This window comes from Cherax quadricarinatus, chromosome 13 (genome assembly GCF_038502225.1).
Source record: "Cherax quadricarinatus isolate ZL_2023a chromosome 13, ASM3850222v1, whole genome shotgun sequence".
In the NCBI taxonomy this organism is placed as follows: Eukaryota; Metazoa; Arthropoda; class Malacostraca; order Decapoda; family Parastacidae; genus Cherax; species Cherax quadricarinatus.
In genome coordinates, this window is record NC_091304.1 from 17,973,084 (window position 1) to 17,990,369 (window position 17,286).

General features: G+C 39.8%; 1 protein-coding gene across 10 annotated transcripts in view; it reads left to right on the plus strand.

The window, feature by feature from the left end:
• LOC128688508 (utrophin) overlaps positions 1-17,286 on the plus strand; it is a gene marked incomplete at its 5' end in the record, with an annotated part of 1,206,544 nt that overhangs the window by 90,214 nt on the left and 1,099,044 nt on the right. For 9 of the 10 annotated variants that reach the window (XM_070084560.1, XM_070084566.1, XM_070084564.1 and 6 more), the window contains 2 exon segments: positions 9,195-9,374; positions 9,931-10,116. In XM_070084560.1, the coding sequence (XP_069940661.1) occupies positions 9,195-9,374; positions 9,931-10,116 (366 nt within the window). 10 annotated transcript variants of the gene reach the window in all.

A 17,286-nucleotide genomic window follows, 5' to 3' on the forward strand; every position in this document is an offset into this window, starting at 1 on the left:
GGCCAAAAAACGGCCTGAATACAATTTGGCTGATATGCGCAGAGGCCAGTATTCGGGGTTCCACTGTATATATATTTTTTTTCAATACGTCAGCCGTCGCCCACTTAGTCAAGATGACCAAAAACAAAAAAAAGCTTTCACCATCATTCAATGCTCTAACCATCATTCACACATAATCACAGTCTTTGCAGAGGTGCCCAGATATGACAGTTCAGATGTCATTCCAAATGGCCAATATCCCAAACCTCTCCTTTAAAGTCCAGGCATTATACTTCCCACCTCCAGGGCTCAAGTCTGGCTAACTCGTTTCCCTGAATCCCTTCACAAAATATTACCCTGCACACGCCTGAACAGCTCATTAACCCTTTGACTGTCGAAAGGCCCAATCCTGACGTGTCTCCTGGTGTTGCAAAATATTTGAAAAAAAAAAATTATTTTTTCTTATGAAAACGTTAAGATTATTTTTCTGATTGTTTTAGTCCCAAAAAAAAAAAAAATTCCCATCAGTACTTACCGAGTTATAGAGTCCTGAAGTTTGCTGAAATTGATCTGCGAGCGGCAACAGCGGCGACTGCCGCTCACCCGGTAAACTTTGATTTACTTGCATTCGATGGTTTCTTGTTTTTTTTTCACTATTTTATTTTTTCACATAACTTTTGTGGCCTGTGAGACCAAATTATTGTGCAATGTTCAAATATACACTCATTGAATGTAACAAAATTATAGCAAAAACACTCGTATCATTATAATGTTGCTAAAACTTGTTTACACAAACAAACAATGTAAACAAATGTTTATTACAATTGTTTTATAATATATATACATGTGTACAATCACTGGACACTTTTCTAGAAGTGCTGCAGCTTGTGGAATTCTTTGAAACATGGGTATAAGCACAATGGTGTCTTACACTCCTCACACATAAAACGAGTGTCTCTGCGTTTTTGTGGGCGTTTTGTGGTATGTCCACAGACAAAACACCTCTTCTGAGCATTTTTCTTGGCAGTAGTAGCAGGCAGTGGTATGGGGTAGTGATCACCAGGCCTCAGACGAGAGGACATGTGTTGATAATTTCGTGGGCGCTGGTCTATTGCAGGTGTTGTTTCTTGGTACTTGAATATTATTTGTCTGATGACTGACAAACAAAATTCACCATATTTGGGTTTCTTCTTGGTCTTCAACTTATACATATTATAAGCATTCAGCATGGAAATGTCAAGAAGATGGAAAAACAGTTTTATGTACCACTTATAACTCTTGCGAACACAGTCAGCAAACCCAATCTGCATGTCACATTTGTCCACTAAGCGCATATTGAGGTTGTAATCCATCACAGCTGCAGGTTTTACAATGGGTTCATTGGTCTCTCTATTCTGCTTGCCAGTGTCTACCATTTCGTGTCGGTGAACTGATGTCAGCAGTGTGACATCACGTTTGTCATGCCACCGAAATGCCATGATGTCATTGGCAGCAAACACCTGCACTTCACCTCTACGACTGCCAGCATCGAACCTAGGCATATGTTTACGATTTCTACGCACTGTGCCACACACATCTGTCATGTTCACTCGCAAGAAATCACTGAGTATAGGGCTTGTGTACCAGTTGTCAGTATATAAAATATGCCCCTTACCAAGATATGGCTCCATCATTGTTCTAACCACATCACCAGAGATACCCAGTAACTTTCTGGTATCTTCCATTGTTTTACTGCCAGTGTACACAATTATATCCAAAACCAGACCAGTTTTGCAATCACACAGAACAAATAACTTTATACCAAAGCATTTCCTCTTGCTTGGTATATACTGCTTGAATGAGAGTCTTCCTTTGAACAAAATCAAAGACTCATCAATAACAAGCTTCCTGAATGGATAAAAATACATACAGCACTTTTGTTTCAGGTACATAAACACACGTCTGATCTTATATAACCTGTCGCTTCTGTCAGGCCTGGTTTTGTCTGAAAAGTGTAACATACGTAACAGTAACACAAATCTATTCACTGGTATAATGTCACTGAAAGCAGGGGTTGAAATCAGGCGGTCTGTCGCCCAGTATGTGTTGACACTATGCTTATACACATGTGGCATAAGCATTATTGTGGCAAAGAACAGATACATCTCTGCCACAGTTGTGTCCTTCCACTGGTGTAGGCGTGATCTTGGTGACAGAATAGTGTTTGCCATGGTGTACTCATGGTATGTATTGCTTTCTCTGACAATAATGTCCATCAGGGGTTCATCGAAGAACAACTGAAAGCATTCCAGTTCAGCGGGATTGTTCCCAAGTGTACATGATGGCCGTATTCCACTTTGTCCTCCATCAAAGTCATGGGGATTGGGAACAATCTCGTCATCTTGCTGCCAATCCCAGATGCGGTCAGCTGGTGCGTTCTGGATATTGTAATGTGGTTGTGGTTGTGCAGGTTGTGGTTGTGGTTGTGGGAGTGTGGGGTCGGGTGAGGCTGGTTGTAGTTGTGTAGAGTCAGCAGCGCGGATAGTAGCGTGGCCTGCTGCTGGTGTCACATGACTCATGCCACCATCACTATCACCACCACCGCCTGCTGCCTCACTTGCATCATTAATACCCATCGTAACAATATCGTTATCTTCTCTATCAGGACGTGGTGTAGGGCCACGGGATGTGCTCTGAGATGTACTCCTTCCTCTTGGAAGAGCATATGGCACACTACCAGACCCCATGCGACGTCGTATATACTGCCGCTTCACTGGGGAATATTCACCCTCACTGTCACAACTAGAACTGCTTTCAATAACCTTGAAATCACTATCTCTATCACTTGCACTGCTCACATCTGAGTCTTGTGCACGGGCAAATAGTTTCCTCTTTCGTCCTGGTACAGGTGAACATGAACGAGCCGGCCCAGCACCAGAGGTGGAAGGTTGTGGGTCATCTGGGTTTTCATCACTAATTATGTTATCCTGGGTAATTTTTTCGGTCACACCCGCTTCAAAACCAGGGAATTCACTTTCACTGACACTATCATCACTGAGCTATCACTTGGGAACAAAAGACCTCCAATCCGCCGAGGAGTGAGAAACTTCTTACCGCGAGGCATGGTGAAAATGGACTACCAAGATGGCGTTCCCACAATGCACCGCTGAGTCCCAGATTTTTTTCACAGGGTGCACACCGACCTCTGAGACCCATTCTCTCTCGTGTAGGCCTACCAGCCCTCTCCCGCTTGATTTGAAGCCGCTAGAATTTATGTGTATAGATACGTCAAACACGGTATCTCCCATGACGTATATATACAACCACGACAGTCAAAGGGTTAAGACCCAAAAACCAATCATCTCTATTCATTCCTATCTAACATGCTTACTCATGCCTACTGTATGCCCAAGCTCCTTGCAGTCAGTTATTTCTATATTGCATGAAAGATTATTGTTTGATAGTGGATGCTCTATTCTTAAGCAGTTTGATAAAAAGTGTCCTTACGTATTTATTAGCATGATACATCATTAACCTTTTCAGGGTTGGTGCTGTACTAGTACAGCTCGCACGCCAGGGTTGGTGCCGTACTAATACTCGTAAATTCTAGCACCTTCAAATCTAGCGAGAGAAAGCTGGTAGGCCTACATATGAAAGAATGGGTCTTTGTGGTCGGTGTGCACAGTATAAAAAAAAATCCTGCAGCACACAGTGCATAATGAGGAAAAAAAACTCTGACCGTGTTTTTGGTTTAAAACAGCGATTTTGCAGTGTATTTTCTATGGTATTTATGGTTGTATTCTAGTTTTCTTGGTTTCGTTTTATAGAATGGAAGCCATATTACAGAAATTGAGATGATTTTGATTGGTTTCACAGTGAAAAGTACCTTGATATTGAGCTCAAAGTAGCAGAAATGTTTGATTTTTGCCAAAGTTCAAAAGTAAACAGATCATGCCGTGCATCCAATACACATCAACTGGCGAGTCTGATATTCTTTCACAAGTGCGCTGATATTATTTATACCATTTCTACGCTAATGCAGTAATCTGCATAACGGTAAATCTTCTATTTTTTTTGTGAAAATAAAAATTCAAAGTGGAAAGTAAAAGAAATGTAAGAGGGGCCTGGGGACATGACTAATGAACAGAGAAAATGTTATTTTAGTGCCAGGAATGTCTGTCTTGTTTATTCTGGACCCTATTTGGAAATTGGCATCTTTTGAAATTTGTGTGAAATTGGCAAAATTGCCAATTTCTGACTTTATTGGATAGTTGAAATCGGGAAATGGGTGGTTTCTTGTACTCATTCGATAGAAAAAGTGGAGTTCTAGCGAAATAGTTATGGTTTTTGTCGACTGGTACATTGGAATTAGCTGAAAATAGGGCTCCAAGTGGGTAAAATCACCGATGCGTAAACATTGTCGAGACCGCTAACTTTGTGAGAGCATAATTCTGTAAGTTTTCCATCAAATTTCATATTTTTGGTGTCATTATGATTGGAAGAAGATTCTCTATCATTTCATAAGGAATTTTTTTTTTTTTTTTGACCCTGAGAACAAGTTTAGGAGAGGACCTCTCGACCCTGAAAGGGTTAACTGTATGGTAGAGATTTATATTTGTTGATTTCATATTTATTCTGAGATTGAAGTCAGTGACAATATCATGTTCAAACATAAGTGTCTATCTCCCCCCTCCCGCTCTAAGAATCATAGCAAATAAAGAGTTGCTGCCTCATCATCATTTGCAGCTGTTACTACATTATGTGTTAAGAAAGTTCACAGCTACACTGTGAGGCCAACGGCTGTGGTCCTGACAGTCATCAGGCCCAAGTCATAATTAATATATGTATAACTTTTTATTTTTTGGCAAGCAAATGGAAGATGGTACACCTTTTTGCCAGTATTTGAAAAAGGTGATAAGGAAAACTTAAAACTGTAGGTCAGTTAAATTGGCAAGTAGTGTAAAAATGTTGTAAGAAGTCAGAGAAAAGTGGATGAAACAATTGAAGAACAACAACCTACTGATGAGTAAACAATTTGGCAGTCACAGAAATTGTTCAGGAGCTGAAAGAATTGTCAGATTGTATTTATCCAGATTTTAAAAAACCTTTGAGAGTGCAAACCTAATACCTAGGATGGATAAATGGTAAGTTATTAACCCTTTTGGGGTTTTGGCCGTACTAGTATGGCTTACACGCCAGGGTTTTTGACGTACTAGTATGCATAAATTCTAGCGCCCTCAAATCTAGCAGAGAAAGCTGGTAGGCCTACATATGAAAGAATGGGTCTATGTGGTCAGTGTGTGCAGTATAAAAAAAGTCCTGTAGCACACAGTTCGTAATGAGAAAAAAAAAACTTTGTGTTTTTGGTTTAAAACAGCGACTTTTTACTGTATTTTCGTATGGTATTTATGGTTGTATTCTAGTTTTCCTGATCTTATTTTATAGAATGGAAGACATATTACAGAGATTGAGATGATTTTGATTGGTTTCACAAAGAAAATTACCTTGAAATTGAGCTCAAAGTAGCAGAAATGTTCGATTTTTACCAAAGTTCAAAAGTAAATAAATCATGCCACACGTCCAATACACGTCAACTGGTGAATCTATTATTCTTTCACAAGTGCGCTGGTATTATTTATACCATTTCTACACTAATACAGTAGTCTGCATAACAGTAAATCTTCTATTTTTTGTGAGAATAAAAATTCAAAGTGGAAAGCAAAAGAAATGTAAGAGGGGTGTGGGGATGTGACTAATGAACAGAGGAAATGTTATTTTAGTGCCAGGAATGTCTTGTTTATTGTGGACCCTATTTGGAAATTGGCATCATTTGAAATTTGTGTGAAATTGGCAAAATTGCTAAATTCTGACCACTTTATTGGATAGTTGAAATCGGTAAATGGGTGGTTTCTTGTACTCATTTGATAGAAAAAATGGAGTTCTAGCGAAATAGTTATGATTTTTGTCGACTAGTACACTGGAATAGGCTGAAAATAGGGCTCAAAGTGGGCAAAAGCGCCGATGCGTAAACATCGTCGAGACCACTAACTTCGCGAAAGCATAATTCTGTAAGTTTTCCACAAATTTCATACTTTTGGTGTCATTACGATCGGCAAAATATTCTCTATCTTTTCATAAGAAAAAATATTTTTTTTTTTTTTTTTTTTTTTTTTTTTTTTTTTGGGATCCCGAGAACAAGTCTCTGAGAGGGCCTGGTGACCCTCAAAGGGTTAAATTGGTTGAGAGACTTTCTTTTTGAAACAAAAATGCAAAGTTATTAGAGGGAAAAATGTTACTGAGGGAGGATGTCACAAGTGGAGTTCCACAAGGATTTGTACTTGCCCCAATAAATAATAAAAATGATTCAGTCTCTTCGGGATGAGGTTCAGTAACTAATGAATGACTATAAATCTATGACGATGACTTTGATACATGTGTATTGAATAAATGAAGTGATAGATGGATGATGGGAACCTGTTAATTGGGCCAGAGTTTTGGAGGTGGGAAATACAGTACCTACACTCTAAAGCAGGGGTAGGGTTATTTGCAGCTTGGAGGGTCAACTGAAATTTAGTACCAGTGAAGAGCTTTTGATCCAAAGAATTGGGCCTATCCTCCCTTTCCTGGGGTTGAACCCGACTGCAGTGTATGCTCCCTACAGGTTTAGCACTCCACCCTGTGAATTTTTTTTTCAACAAGTCAGCCGTCTCCCACTGAGGCAGGGTGATCCAAAAAGAAAGAATATCCCCAGAAAGAAAAAACTTTCATCATCGTTCAACACTTTCACCTCACTCACATGTAATAATAATAGGGATTCACATTATAACTATATACAAAAGATGAGGTAATCAGTCCCTCAGCCTTGGAGTTAGTGTTCTAGAATCTGTATTGATAAAGCCAATGGGTGGCAAAACGTCAACAATAAAGATATCCAGATGTTGCACATGTGTTTTAACTTTAATAATAATAATAATAATAAGTGAACAGTATTTAGATAAGGCTAAAGAGGTCTTTGTGGCATTTATGGATTTGGAAAAGGCATATGACAGGGTGGATAGGGGGGCAATGTGGCAGATGTTGCAGGTGTATGGTGTAGGAGGTAGGTTACTGAAAGCAGTGAAGAGTTTTTACGAGGATAGTGAGGCTCAAGTTAGAGTATGTAGGAAAGAGGGAGATTATTTCCCAGTAAAAGTAGGCCTTAGACAAGGATGTGTGATGTCACCGTGGTTGTTTAATACATTTATAGATGGGGTTGTAAGAGAAGTAAATGCGAGGGTCTTGGCAAGAGGTGTGGAGTTAAAAGATAAAGAATCACACATAAAGTGGGAGTTGTCACAGTTGCTCTTTGCTGATGACACTGTGCTCTTGGGAGATTCTGAAGAGAAGTTGCAGAGATTGGTGGATGAATTTGGTAGGGTATGCAAAAGAAGAAAATTAAAAGTGAATACAGGAAAGAGTAAGGTTATGAGGATAACAAAAAGATTAGGTGATGAAAGATTGGATATCATATTGGAGGGAGAGAGTATGGAGGAGGTGAATGTATTCAGATATTTGGGAGTGGACATGTCAGTGGATGGGTCTATGAAAGATGAGGTGAATCATAGAATTGATGAGGGGAAAAGGGTGAGTGGTGCACTTAGGAGTCTGTGGAGACAAAGAACTTTGTCCTTGGAGGCAAAGAGGGGAATGTATGAGAGTATAGTTTTACCAACGCTCTTATATGGGTGTGAAGCATGGGTGATGAATGTTGCAGCGAGGAGAAGGCTGGAGGCAGTGGAGATGTCATGTCTGAGGGCAATGTGTGGTGTGAATATAATGCAGAGAATTCGTAGTTTGGAAGTTAGGAGGAGGTGCGGGATTACCAAAACTGTTGTCCAGAGGGCTGAGGAAGGGTTGTTGAGGTGGTTCGGACATGTAGAGAGAATGGAGCGAAACAGAATGAATTCAAGAGTGTATCAGTCTGTAGTGGAAGGAAGGCGGGGTAGGGGTTGGCCTAGGAAAGATTGGAGGGAGGGGGTAAAGGAGGTTTTGTGTGCGAGGGGCTTGGACTTTCAGCAGGCATGCGTGAGCGTGTTTGATAGGAGTGAATGGAGACAAATGGTTTTTAATACTTGACGTGCTGTTGGAGTGTGAGCAAAGTAACATTTATGAAGGGGTTCAGGGAAACCGGCAGGCCAGACTTGAGTCCTGGAGATGGGAAGTACAGTGCCTGCACTCTGAAGGAGGGGTGTTAATGTTGCAGTTTAAAAACTGTAGTGTAAAGCACCCTTCTGGCAAGACAGTGATGGAGTGAATGATGGTGAAAGTTTTTCTTTTTTGGGCCACCCTGCCCTGGTGGGAATCGGCCAGTGTGATAATATAAAAAAAATAATTGTAGGTAGTAGGTTGGTAGACAGCAACCGCCCAGGGAGGTACTACTGTCCTGCCAAGTGAGTGTAAAATGGAAACCTGTAATTGTTTTACGTGATGGTAGGATTGCTGGTGTCTTTTTTCTGTCTCATAAACATGCAAGATTTCAGGTATGTCTTGCTACTTCTACATACACTTAGGTCACACTACACATACATGTACAAGCATATACATACACACCCCTCTGGGTTTTCTTCTATTTTCTTTCTAGTTCTTGTCCTTGTTTATTTCCTCTTATCTCCATGGGGAAGTGGAACAGAATTCTTCCTCCGTAAGCCATGCATGTTGTAAGAGGCGACTAAAATGCCGGGAGCAAGGGCCTAGTAATCCCTTCTCCTGTATAAGTTACTAAATTTAAAAAGAGAAACTTCCGTTTTTCTTTTTGGGCCACCCTGCCTCAGTGGGATACGACCGGTTTGTTGAAAGAAAATAATAATAATAATAATAATAATAATAATAATTCTCAGTGTGGAACCACATTCATCTGGAGGAGGAGGGCATAGGTGAGTTAAAAAAAAAAAAAGGTGTACGGAGAGAGTGAGGTAGGGAATCGGAGAGAGGGAAGCCATTGTCATGAGTACAGTACATTATGAATTTCATAACAAAAACAAAAATTAACGGGAATTAGATATGGAATAGTATTATTGTCATGGTCTGCATCTCTAGATACAATGGGTTCCAATGATAAAAATGTGATTTACTTAACAGACTTTTTCTTAGGTCTCTATCTAGGTTGTTAAGTAAGATGTTAAGCACGAGCCAACTCTGTATCATATTTAAAAATTTTATGAAATTTAAAGTATCTAAAATAATTTCTGCATCTGCAGCTTGGTGGCACTGTAACCGAACATCGTGGAATTTTAGAAAAGGCCCTTCGTCATAGTCGCAAGATTCATAAAGACTGTAATCATTTGGAGGAATGGCTAAGTACTACTGAGTGTGAATTAGACCAGCGAGAAGCAACTGTGCCTGCAACAAATGTCCAAGGGGAAGTTCATTTTGCTCAGGTATGCTTCTTATGTTATTAAATTATTTTAAAATTGTAAGTGTGTAAGATGTTTTGACATAACATAAACATTAATCATAATTCTCTTACATCATATTTTAAATTATCATTTCATTTTTCTATACAGTTCCTGATACTGAAAATTGAAATAAAATTTTTTTGTGAAAATTTATAGGAAGCTTCATGTCAAAAATATCTCATAAGCATTTTTTTTTTTTTTTTCATTTTTTAACACTGGCCATCTCCCACCAAATGGTTAGCATTGGTGTATACAGATATTGTATTTTGTTTACTGCATCTGTATATGAGGTATTTAAATTCATAAAAATCCACTTTTGTAATAGTTCTTCTATTACCACATTAGTAATTCTTTGTCTGCACACATCATTAAGAACTCTAGAATTATATCCAGTTTTAAATTTACTAACTCGTTCCAAAAAATTTGAACAGTAAATACACAGCTAACATCTAGTTAAAGAATGACCTTCTGTCTTAATAATAAAACCAAGTCCAAGTTTACCTCTGTCTTTTGGAGTGTACATACCCATCCTTTACAGCATGCCATTGATGATTTGGGGCGCAAGAAGCCCTTACTGACAGGATTGCACGAATCCTATACTGCTCTTACTTCTTTGTCTGATGATTCTGCCTTGCTACAACCCATTAAAGAGCAAGTGGACGACATTGCTTTAACATGGGAGCGAGTCAGTATTAGGCTTGCAAACAGGCTTAAGAATATGCAGGTTTGTTTTCCTTTTATGTATAGCATAAGTGTGAACAGGGACACAGACAATGAAAAAATGCAAATAAGGAAATTAGGAGAGGATGCATCAACATAGAGGTGTAAGTATACAACAACATATATAGACTTGAGAATTAATTGCAAAATTTTCTACATCAGCCTGAAAAGAATTCAAATACACCTACCATCCGATTTACGACCTGCTCGACTTACGACCACTCGACTTATGACCGTGTTTTTTATGCCAAAAATCTGGGAAATAAACAACTATTTGTGTTGTACACAGTGTTTATCCTAAACCTTACAGTATAAAATACAGTACTAACAACATAAAATGTAATGGAAAACATGAAATACCAAAATAAAACAGTAAAATAAAGTCATTACAAAAATGTTTTGTTGATATTCAGTAGTAAAGTTCGACTTACGACCATTTCGACTTACGACCGGTTTCTCGGAACCGAACTCGGTCGTAAGTTGGATGGTAGGTGTATATATATACGTGTATTTCTCTCTTTCTATTTTTTCTTGTTTTTTCTCATTTATTTTCTGTTTTTGCTCTTTTTTTATCTCGTTTCTCTTTTGTCTTTTACTCTTTTTTAATTTTTTCTCAGTTTCTATTTTATATTTCTCTCTTCTCTTTCTTTTTTCTTTTTTCTTACCCTTTATCTTTTCTCTGTTTACACAAGAACTTTTACAAGCTAATGCTGTCACCTGCCTCAGCTCATTTGAAAGCCTTGTTATTGTTACGAAACATATAAATAGGGAACAGAATGAAGTTGAAGCCAACTGTGGGCTAGCAATTTCATTTGGTAAACTGACATTATTTTATTGATTTTGTGTTAAATGAACATGTTCCAGACATGTCATTCTAGGAATGAATGATCTCAAGTGAAGTGATGGTCTTGTTAAGTTGTTGCTGTTTGCTGCCTATCTTGTTGTATAGAAGCTGTCTTCTTGTCCATGAAGTGGAGCCAAGTGTGTTAACTTGACAGTATTGGCTTTGCACATAACCGTAAGACCACTTACATCTCTCTAGTGATGAAGGCTCTGTTAGGATCACTGATTAATCCAGACCAGGTCCAAGCGAGAGATAAGTTATCATTCTCGGTTCTCTGTTCTGTCCAGAAGTTGTAGTTGAGATGGGGGTCAGGCAGTCCAAGACAGTGGGGCATGCTCAGAGTGTATTTGTGCTTTGTACAGAGTCTTGCAGCCTTAATTTTCTCTCTTCTCTGTTCATTTTATACATACAAAGTTTAGTCTCCAATGCTGTCTACCTGAAATTCTCTTATGGAGTAAGATACACTGAGTTTTTTTGTTTTTACTTGTCTTGTGATCTAAGATACTTAACATGCTACAGGCACAGATAGATTTACTGGGAATGGATGGTCCAGTACCTCTTTAAATTTGGACAAAATTATGAGACTACTTTTTTGCCAAAATAGTTCACCTGGCAGCCACAGATGGCATTGTATGTGGTTTGTGCTCACTTATATTGTATACACTGAAGTTGTTGGTGGTGATACCTTGATTCTCTGAGATTCATAACATATTTTCTTAACACTTAACCCTAGCTATGGCTAGTGATGATCTCTGCAGCTTCAGTAAAATTCTAAAATTTACCACTTAGAGAGTGATAGTACTGTAACATTCTTTGTAAGTGCAGTATTAAACCTGTTTAATTTTAGCTAATGTTTAAGTTTCCAGTAGACCATGATGGGTCAGAGGTGTATTACTGATAAATCATAGTTTTAAAATTGTACCATTTGTTTTTTAGCTACTTTTTTTTTTTTTTTTTTTTTTTTTACATGTCGGCTGTTTCCCACCAAGGCAGGATGACCCAAAAAGAAAGAAAAAACGTCATTATTCAATGACAGTTTAGATATCCCTCCAAACTGCCAATATCTCGTACCTCTCCTTTAAAGTGCAGGCATTGTGCTTCCCATTTCTAGGACTGAAGTCTGGCTAACCAGTTTCCCTGAATCCCTTCACAAAATATTACCCTGCTTGCACTCCAGCAGCTTGTCAGGTCCCAATAACCATTCGTCTCCATTTGCTCCTATCTAACATGCTCATGTATGCTTGCTGAGTCTAAGCCCCTTGCCCACAAAACCTCCTTTACCCCCTCCCTCCAACCTTTTAAGGACGACCCTCACCCTGCCTTCTTTCCTCTACAGATTTATATACTCTCCAAGTCATTCTACTTTGTTCCATTCTCTCTAAATGACCAAACCATCTCAACAGCCCCACTTCAGCTCTCTGACTAATACTTTTAGTAACTCCACACCCTCCTAATATTGTCATGTAGGGTGGGTATGGAATGTATGGATAACTGGGGAATAACGGAGTAAAAGGGAATAATTGGGAGTGAGTAGGCAGGAGTGGTGAGCCGAGTGATTAGTGGAGGTAATGTGAGGTCTCTGGTGACTACACCATCTCCTCTCATTATCTCTACCACCACACTACTCACCCTCTCACTACTTGAAATAAAATTATGAATAAATAAATAACAGGGACAGTGAATATTACTATTCCACTCAAACACAGTTTATTATTAAGTCCTTGTACAATAATATACGTATTTGGGAACAGGAGAACATCTATTGTTTTTTTTAGATAATTGGGGATGGTACATATAAGCAGTGAGACAAGGAATACAATCAACTGCCGAAACAGAATGTAACTTACAGTATAGTTTAGAGGACAGTTCACCACAGGAACTAAGCCACGCACTAGCCACAGGTCCCAAGACCTACACAGCCGAGTACTGCTCCAAGCTAGTACTCTGACCAGAGGCTCTCCTGCTCAGCTCTGCATACCGGCAGCAGCTCCGCCTGAATCTCTCTGCTGCTGGGAGCTCTGCACACAGGCCAGTGCTCTGCCTGAATCTCCCTGCTGCTGGGAACTCTGCACACAAGCCAGAGCTCTGCCCGAATCTCCCTCTCTAGCTGTTCCTTGAGCTTAAATGGTCCTTCAAGCATCCCATCCCCCCCCCCCAATGAGGTGTGCACCTCGTGTTTTGACCTGATGCCGAGATCTGATGCTGTCAAGAACAAAAGACCTCAGACTTAAGCTGAAAGGCATGTCTGACAGCTATTTGCCAAGGCAAGGTGTGACCATTTAATTAGTTAAATTAGGTCTCCTTTATCAGCCTCCCAAGCATAGTGGACTACATCACATCCCCCTTTCTCCCCCAGTTTAACCCTTTCAGGGTCCATGCCGTAGATCCACGGCTTTACGTTGAGGGTCCAAACCGTAGATCTACACCATGAGCTCAGCTCACTCTGATAAGCTGTGAGAAGTAAATTTGGGCCTAGATATGAGAGAATACATCTATGTGGTATGTGTGCACCACATAAAACAAATCCTGCAGCACACAGTGCAAAATGAGAGAAAAAAAAACTTAGACCATAATTTTCGATTAAAACAGTGACTTTGCAGTGTATTTTTTTTTTTGTATGTTTTTTATGGTTGTATTTGCGATTTCTTGGTCTCATTTGATAGAATGGAAGATACATTACAGAAATAGAGATGATTTTGATTGGTTTTAGTATTGGAAATGGCTTGAAATTGAGCTCAAAGTAGTGAAAATGTTAAATTTTTGTCGATGTTCAAGAGTAAACAAATGACCTCGCATGTCTAATACACGCCAGCTGTTGTGTCTAATATACGTTCACAAATGTGGTGATATTATTTATATAATTATTACAATATTGCATAACAGTAAATCTTCTATTTTTTGGCTTGAATAAAAATTCATTATGTGAATGAAAAATCAAAATGGAATTCATTTGTAAAGCCTGAAAACATAACTAATGAGCAGAGGAAATGTTAGTTTAGTGCCAATAATGCCTGCATTGTTTATTCTGGACCCTATTTTGAAATTGAAGTGTTTTGAACTTTGCACTAAATTGACTAAATTACCAATTTCCAATCACTATTTTGTAGTTGAAACAGTTGATTTGGCAATTTCTTGTGCTCAATTGATAGAATAGAAGTAATACTAGTGAAATAGCTAAAAATTTGGTTGACTGGAATAAGGCAATTGGCCTAAAATGGGAGTCAAAGTCGGCAAAATCGCCGATGTGTATATATCACTGACACATCAAAATTCGCAAGAGCATAATTACATCAATTTTCCACCAAATTTCGTACTTTTTGTTTTATTACCTTCAGAAAAAGATTCTCTACCATTTCATAAGAAAAAATAACAAAATTATTTTTTGAAAATTCTTGGACACTGGTGCACACTTTGAAATTTGGCCTCTGGACCCTGAAAGGGTTAAAATATCTGAGAACTTGGACAGTTTGTCCTAAGTTATTAGACTATTTTAATCCTAACCCCTTAATTCTATTACAATACAAAGACAAAATTACACAGAACATAATACAAAATTATTCAACTACATATATTTCCCTCACACTTCTCAACTACAACCAGGCAGCATAAACAGTTCACCTCGCAGATGACCAGCACAACAGTTGCTCTCTGGTGCAAAGCCTCCTTAGCCGTCATTTCTCCTGAAAACTAAATATCTGGCTCCAGTGCCTTCCCTACTTCTACTAGAAATGCACTAGCCGGTACTAGTCACCCTTGCACGTTAACCATTGGGCCAAACCTCTCTTGGCTTTGTTGGCGTGGAAAACTGCTCCAACGGGTTGCATTCTTTTAAGTAACTGCAACTGGACCACTTCACGACCACCAAGGTCGCATTTTCTACACACTTCACATGCACACTTCAACATCTGAAAATCGAGACAGGGCAGGCATCACAGCAAGACCTTCCATTATCCTATGCCACTACTAGGATTCACTGGATCATTTTCAAGGTCACCTTATTCCACACAGATAAGACTAACACTTCTGGCAAGACAAAGTAGGCTGGGGACATCTCTCACTCTTAATTGTGTCTCATGGCTGGCAGGACATCCCCATATACCAATCGTATAGGTTGGCCAGCATGACAGCATATACCTCCATACTGCTCTTGATAGCAGGCTAGTTCCAGCAGCTGGAGTCCATCCCCATGGCTCGCATCCTTCCACATCTCCAAGGATGGCAGCTCCTTCATAGTAAACTCTCCTTTCCTGGCACACCAGCCAGAATCCCTCATACACCACTGCAGCATCACTGCCATCATCTCCTCCTGAGCTAGGCAGCATTGCAGCATCACAGCATGGCCTCAGCATCGCAGCACAGCTACAGCATCGCAGCGCAGTCCCAGCATCTCAGCATCACAGCAAGGCCACAACATAGCAGACAGCATCACAGCATGGCCACAGCATAGCAGACAGCATCAGAAGGCCTCACCTCAGTAGACTGCAGCATCACCAGCAGCCGACATCAGCATCAGCAGGCTATGGTTATGTGCTCGAGGTGAGATGAGGCGAGGTCACTTCAGGTGATTAACAGAGGTGCGGTCACCCATCCCTGGCAACTGTGGGGTAACTGGCGGTCTGCAGGTGATGGTCACAGAGGCTGGGTGATGCAGATACCCACTACAATGGATGACAGACCAGGGCAGCAATACAGCAACTGGGGTACATCCACTGAGTGACTGGGCACAGCAGATGGATAACAATCATAGGCAGCTCTTCAATGGGTGACAGTTGTGGGCGAGTCTTCCAAGGCGGGCTAGGTGGACCCTCGAATTTAGTCCTGCCTTTTCTGTATGCAAAACTATTTTTATTATCTATAAAATGTATTTTTTGTTAATATTTTTGGGTGTCTGGAATGGTTTAATTGGATTTGCATTATTTCCTATGGGAAATATTAAAAAAAAATACATTTTATAGATAATAAAAATAGTTTTGCATACAGAAAAGGCAGGACTAAATTCGAGGTCCACTGTATTCAGTTTCGACCAGTAATTGCTTCCCCCAAAAGTCTCACCCAAACACTGATATTCTCCACCATTTATCCTAAACCAACAAACAACTCCACAAAATATAATATTACCACCATACAATTATTCAGACCCACAGTCAAAAAGGTCAGTTAAGATCACTAGGATTATAATATCACACAGATATTTACTTTAGCCTTACACACACAAGGAAAAAAGGTAGCAAATGGTAGCATAACATTAATATAACCAAGCAGTCAAAAGGCACATGGGACTGACTCCTACTATAAAAATAATAAGAATCACCACCGCTTAGACACCATGTCATGTAGGGGGTTATTGGAATTTATGGCAAATTGGGGAATATGGGAGTAAGGGAGTAAGTCAGGGGATGTGGGAGATAGGCAGGAGATGAGGTAGGAGAGGCGAGTCGAGTGATTAGTGGAGGTAATGCGAGGTCACTGGTGACTACATCATCACCTCTCATTACTCTACGCATCACACCACTCTCCTGCTCCGATGTTCCTTGGGCTTATATGGTCGTCAGAGCACCCCCACAGTGGGGTGTACACCACGTGTTTTGACCCGACGCCAAGATCTGACGCTGTCAAGAACAAAAGACCTCAGTCTTAAGCCGAAAGGTGTGTCTGACTGCTATTTGCCAAAGCAAGGTGTGTCCATATACGTAATTGGTTAAATTAGGTGTCCATTAGAGACCTCACAAGCCCAGTTGAACTACATCATGATATTCACACTATGAAATAATAGAAGTCCTCAGGTTCTTCAATTCTATATATCCTTGGTTAGGCCTCATTTAAATTATGCTGCACAGTTTTGGTCACTGTATTACAGAATGGATATACAAATGCACTAGAAAACGTACAGAAGAGGATGACAAAGTTGATTCCATGTATCAGAAATCTTCCCTATGAGGGTAGACTGAGGGCTCTGAATCTGCACTCTCTCGAAAGGCGTAGAATTAGGGAGAATATGATCGAGGCGTATGAATGGAAAACAGGAATAAATAAAGGGGATGTAAATAGCTTGCTGAAAATTTTGAGCCAAGACAGGACTCGCAGCAGTGGTTTCAGGTTGGAAAAATTCAGATTCAGGAAGGATATAGGAAAGCACTGGTTTGGTAATAGAGTTGTGGATGAGTGGAACAAACTCCCGAGTACGGTTATAGAGGCTAAAACGTTGTGTAGTTTTAAAAATAGGTTAGATCAATACATGAGTGGGTGTGGGTGGGTGTGAGTTGGACCTGACTAGCTTGTGCTACTAGGACTGATGCTGTGCTCCTACCTTAAGTGGAAGTGACCTGACTA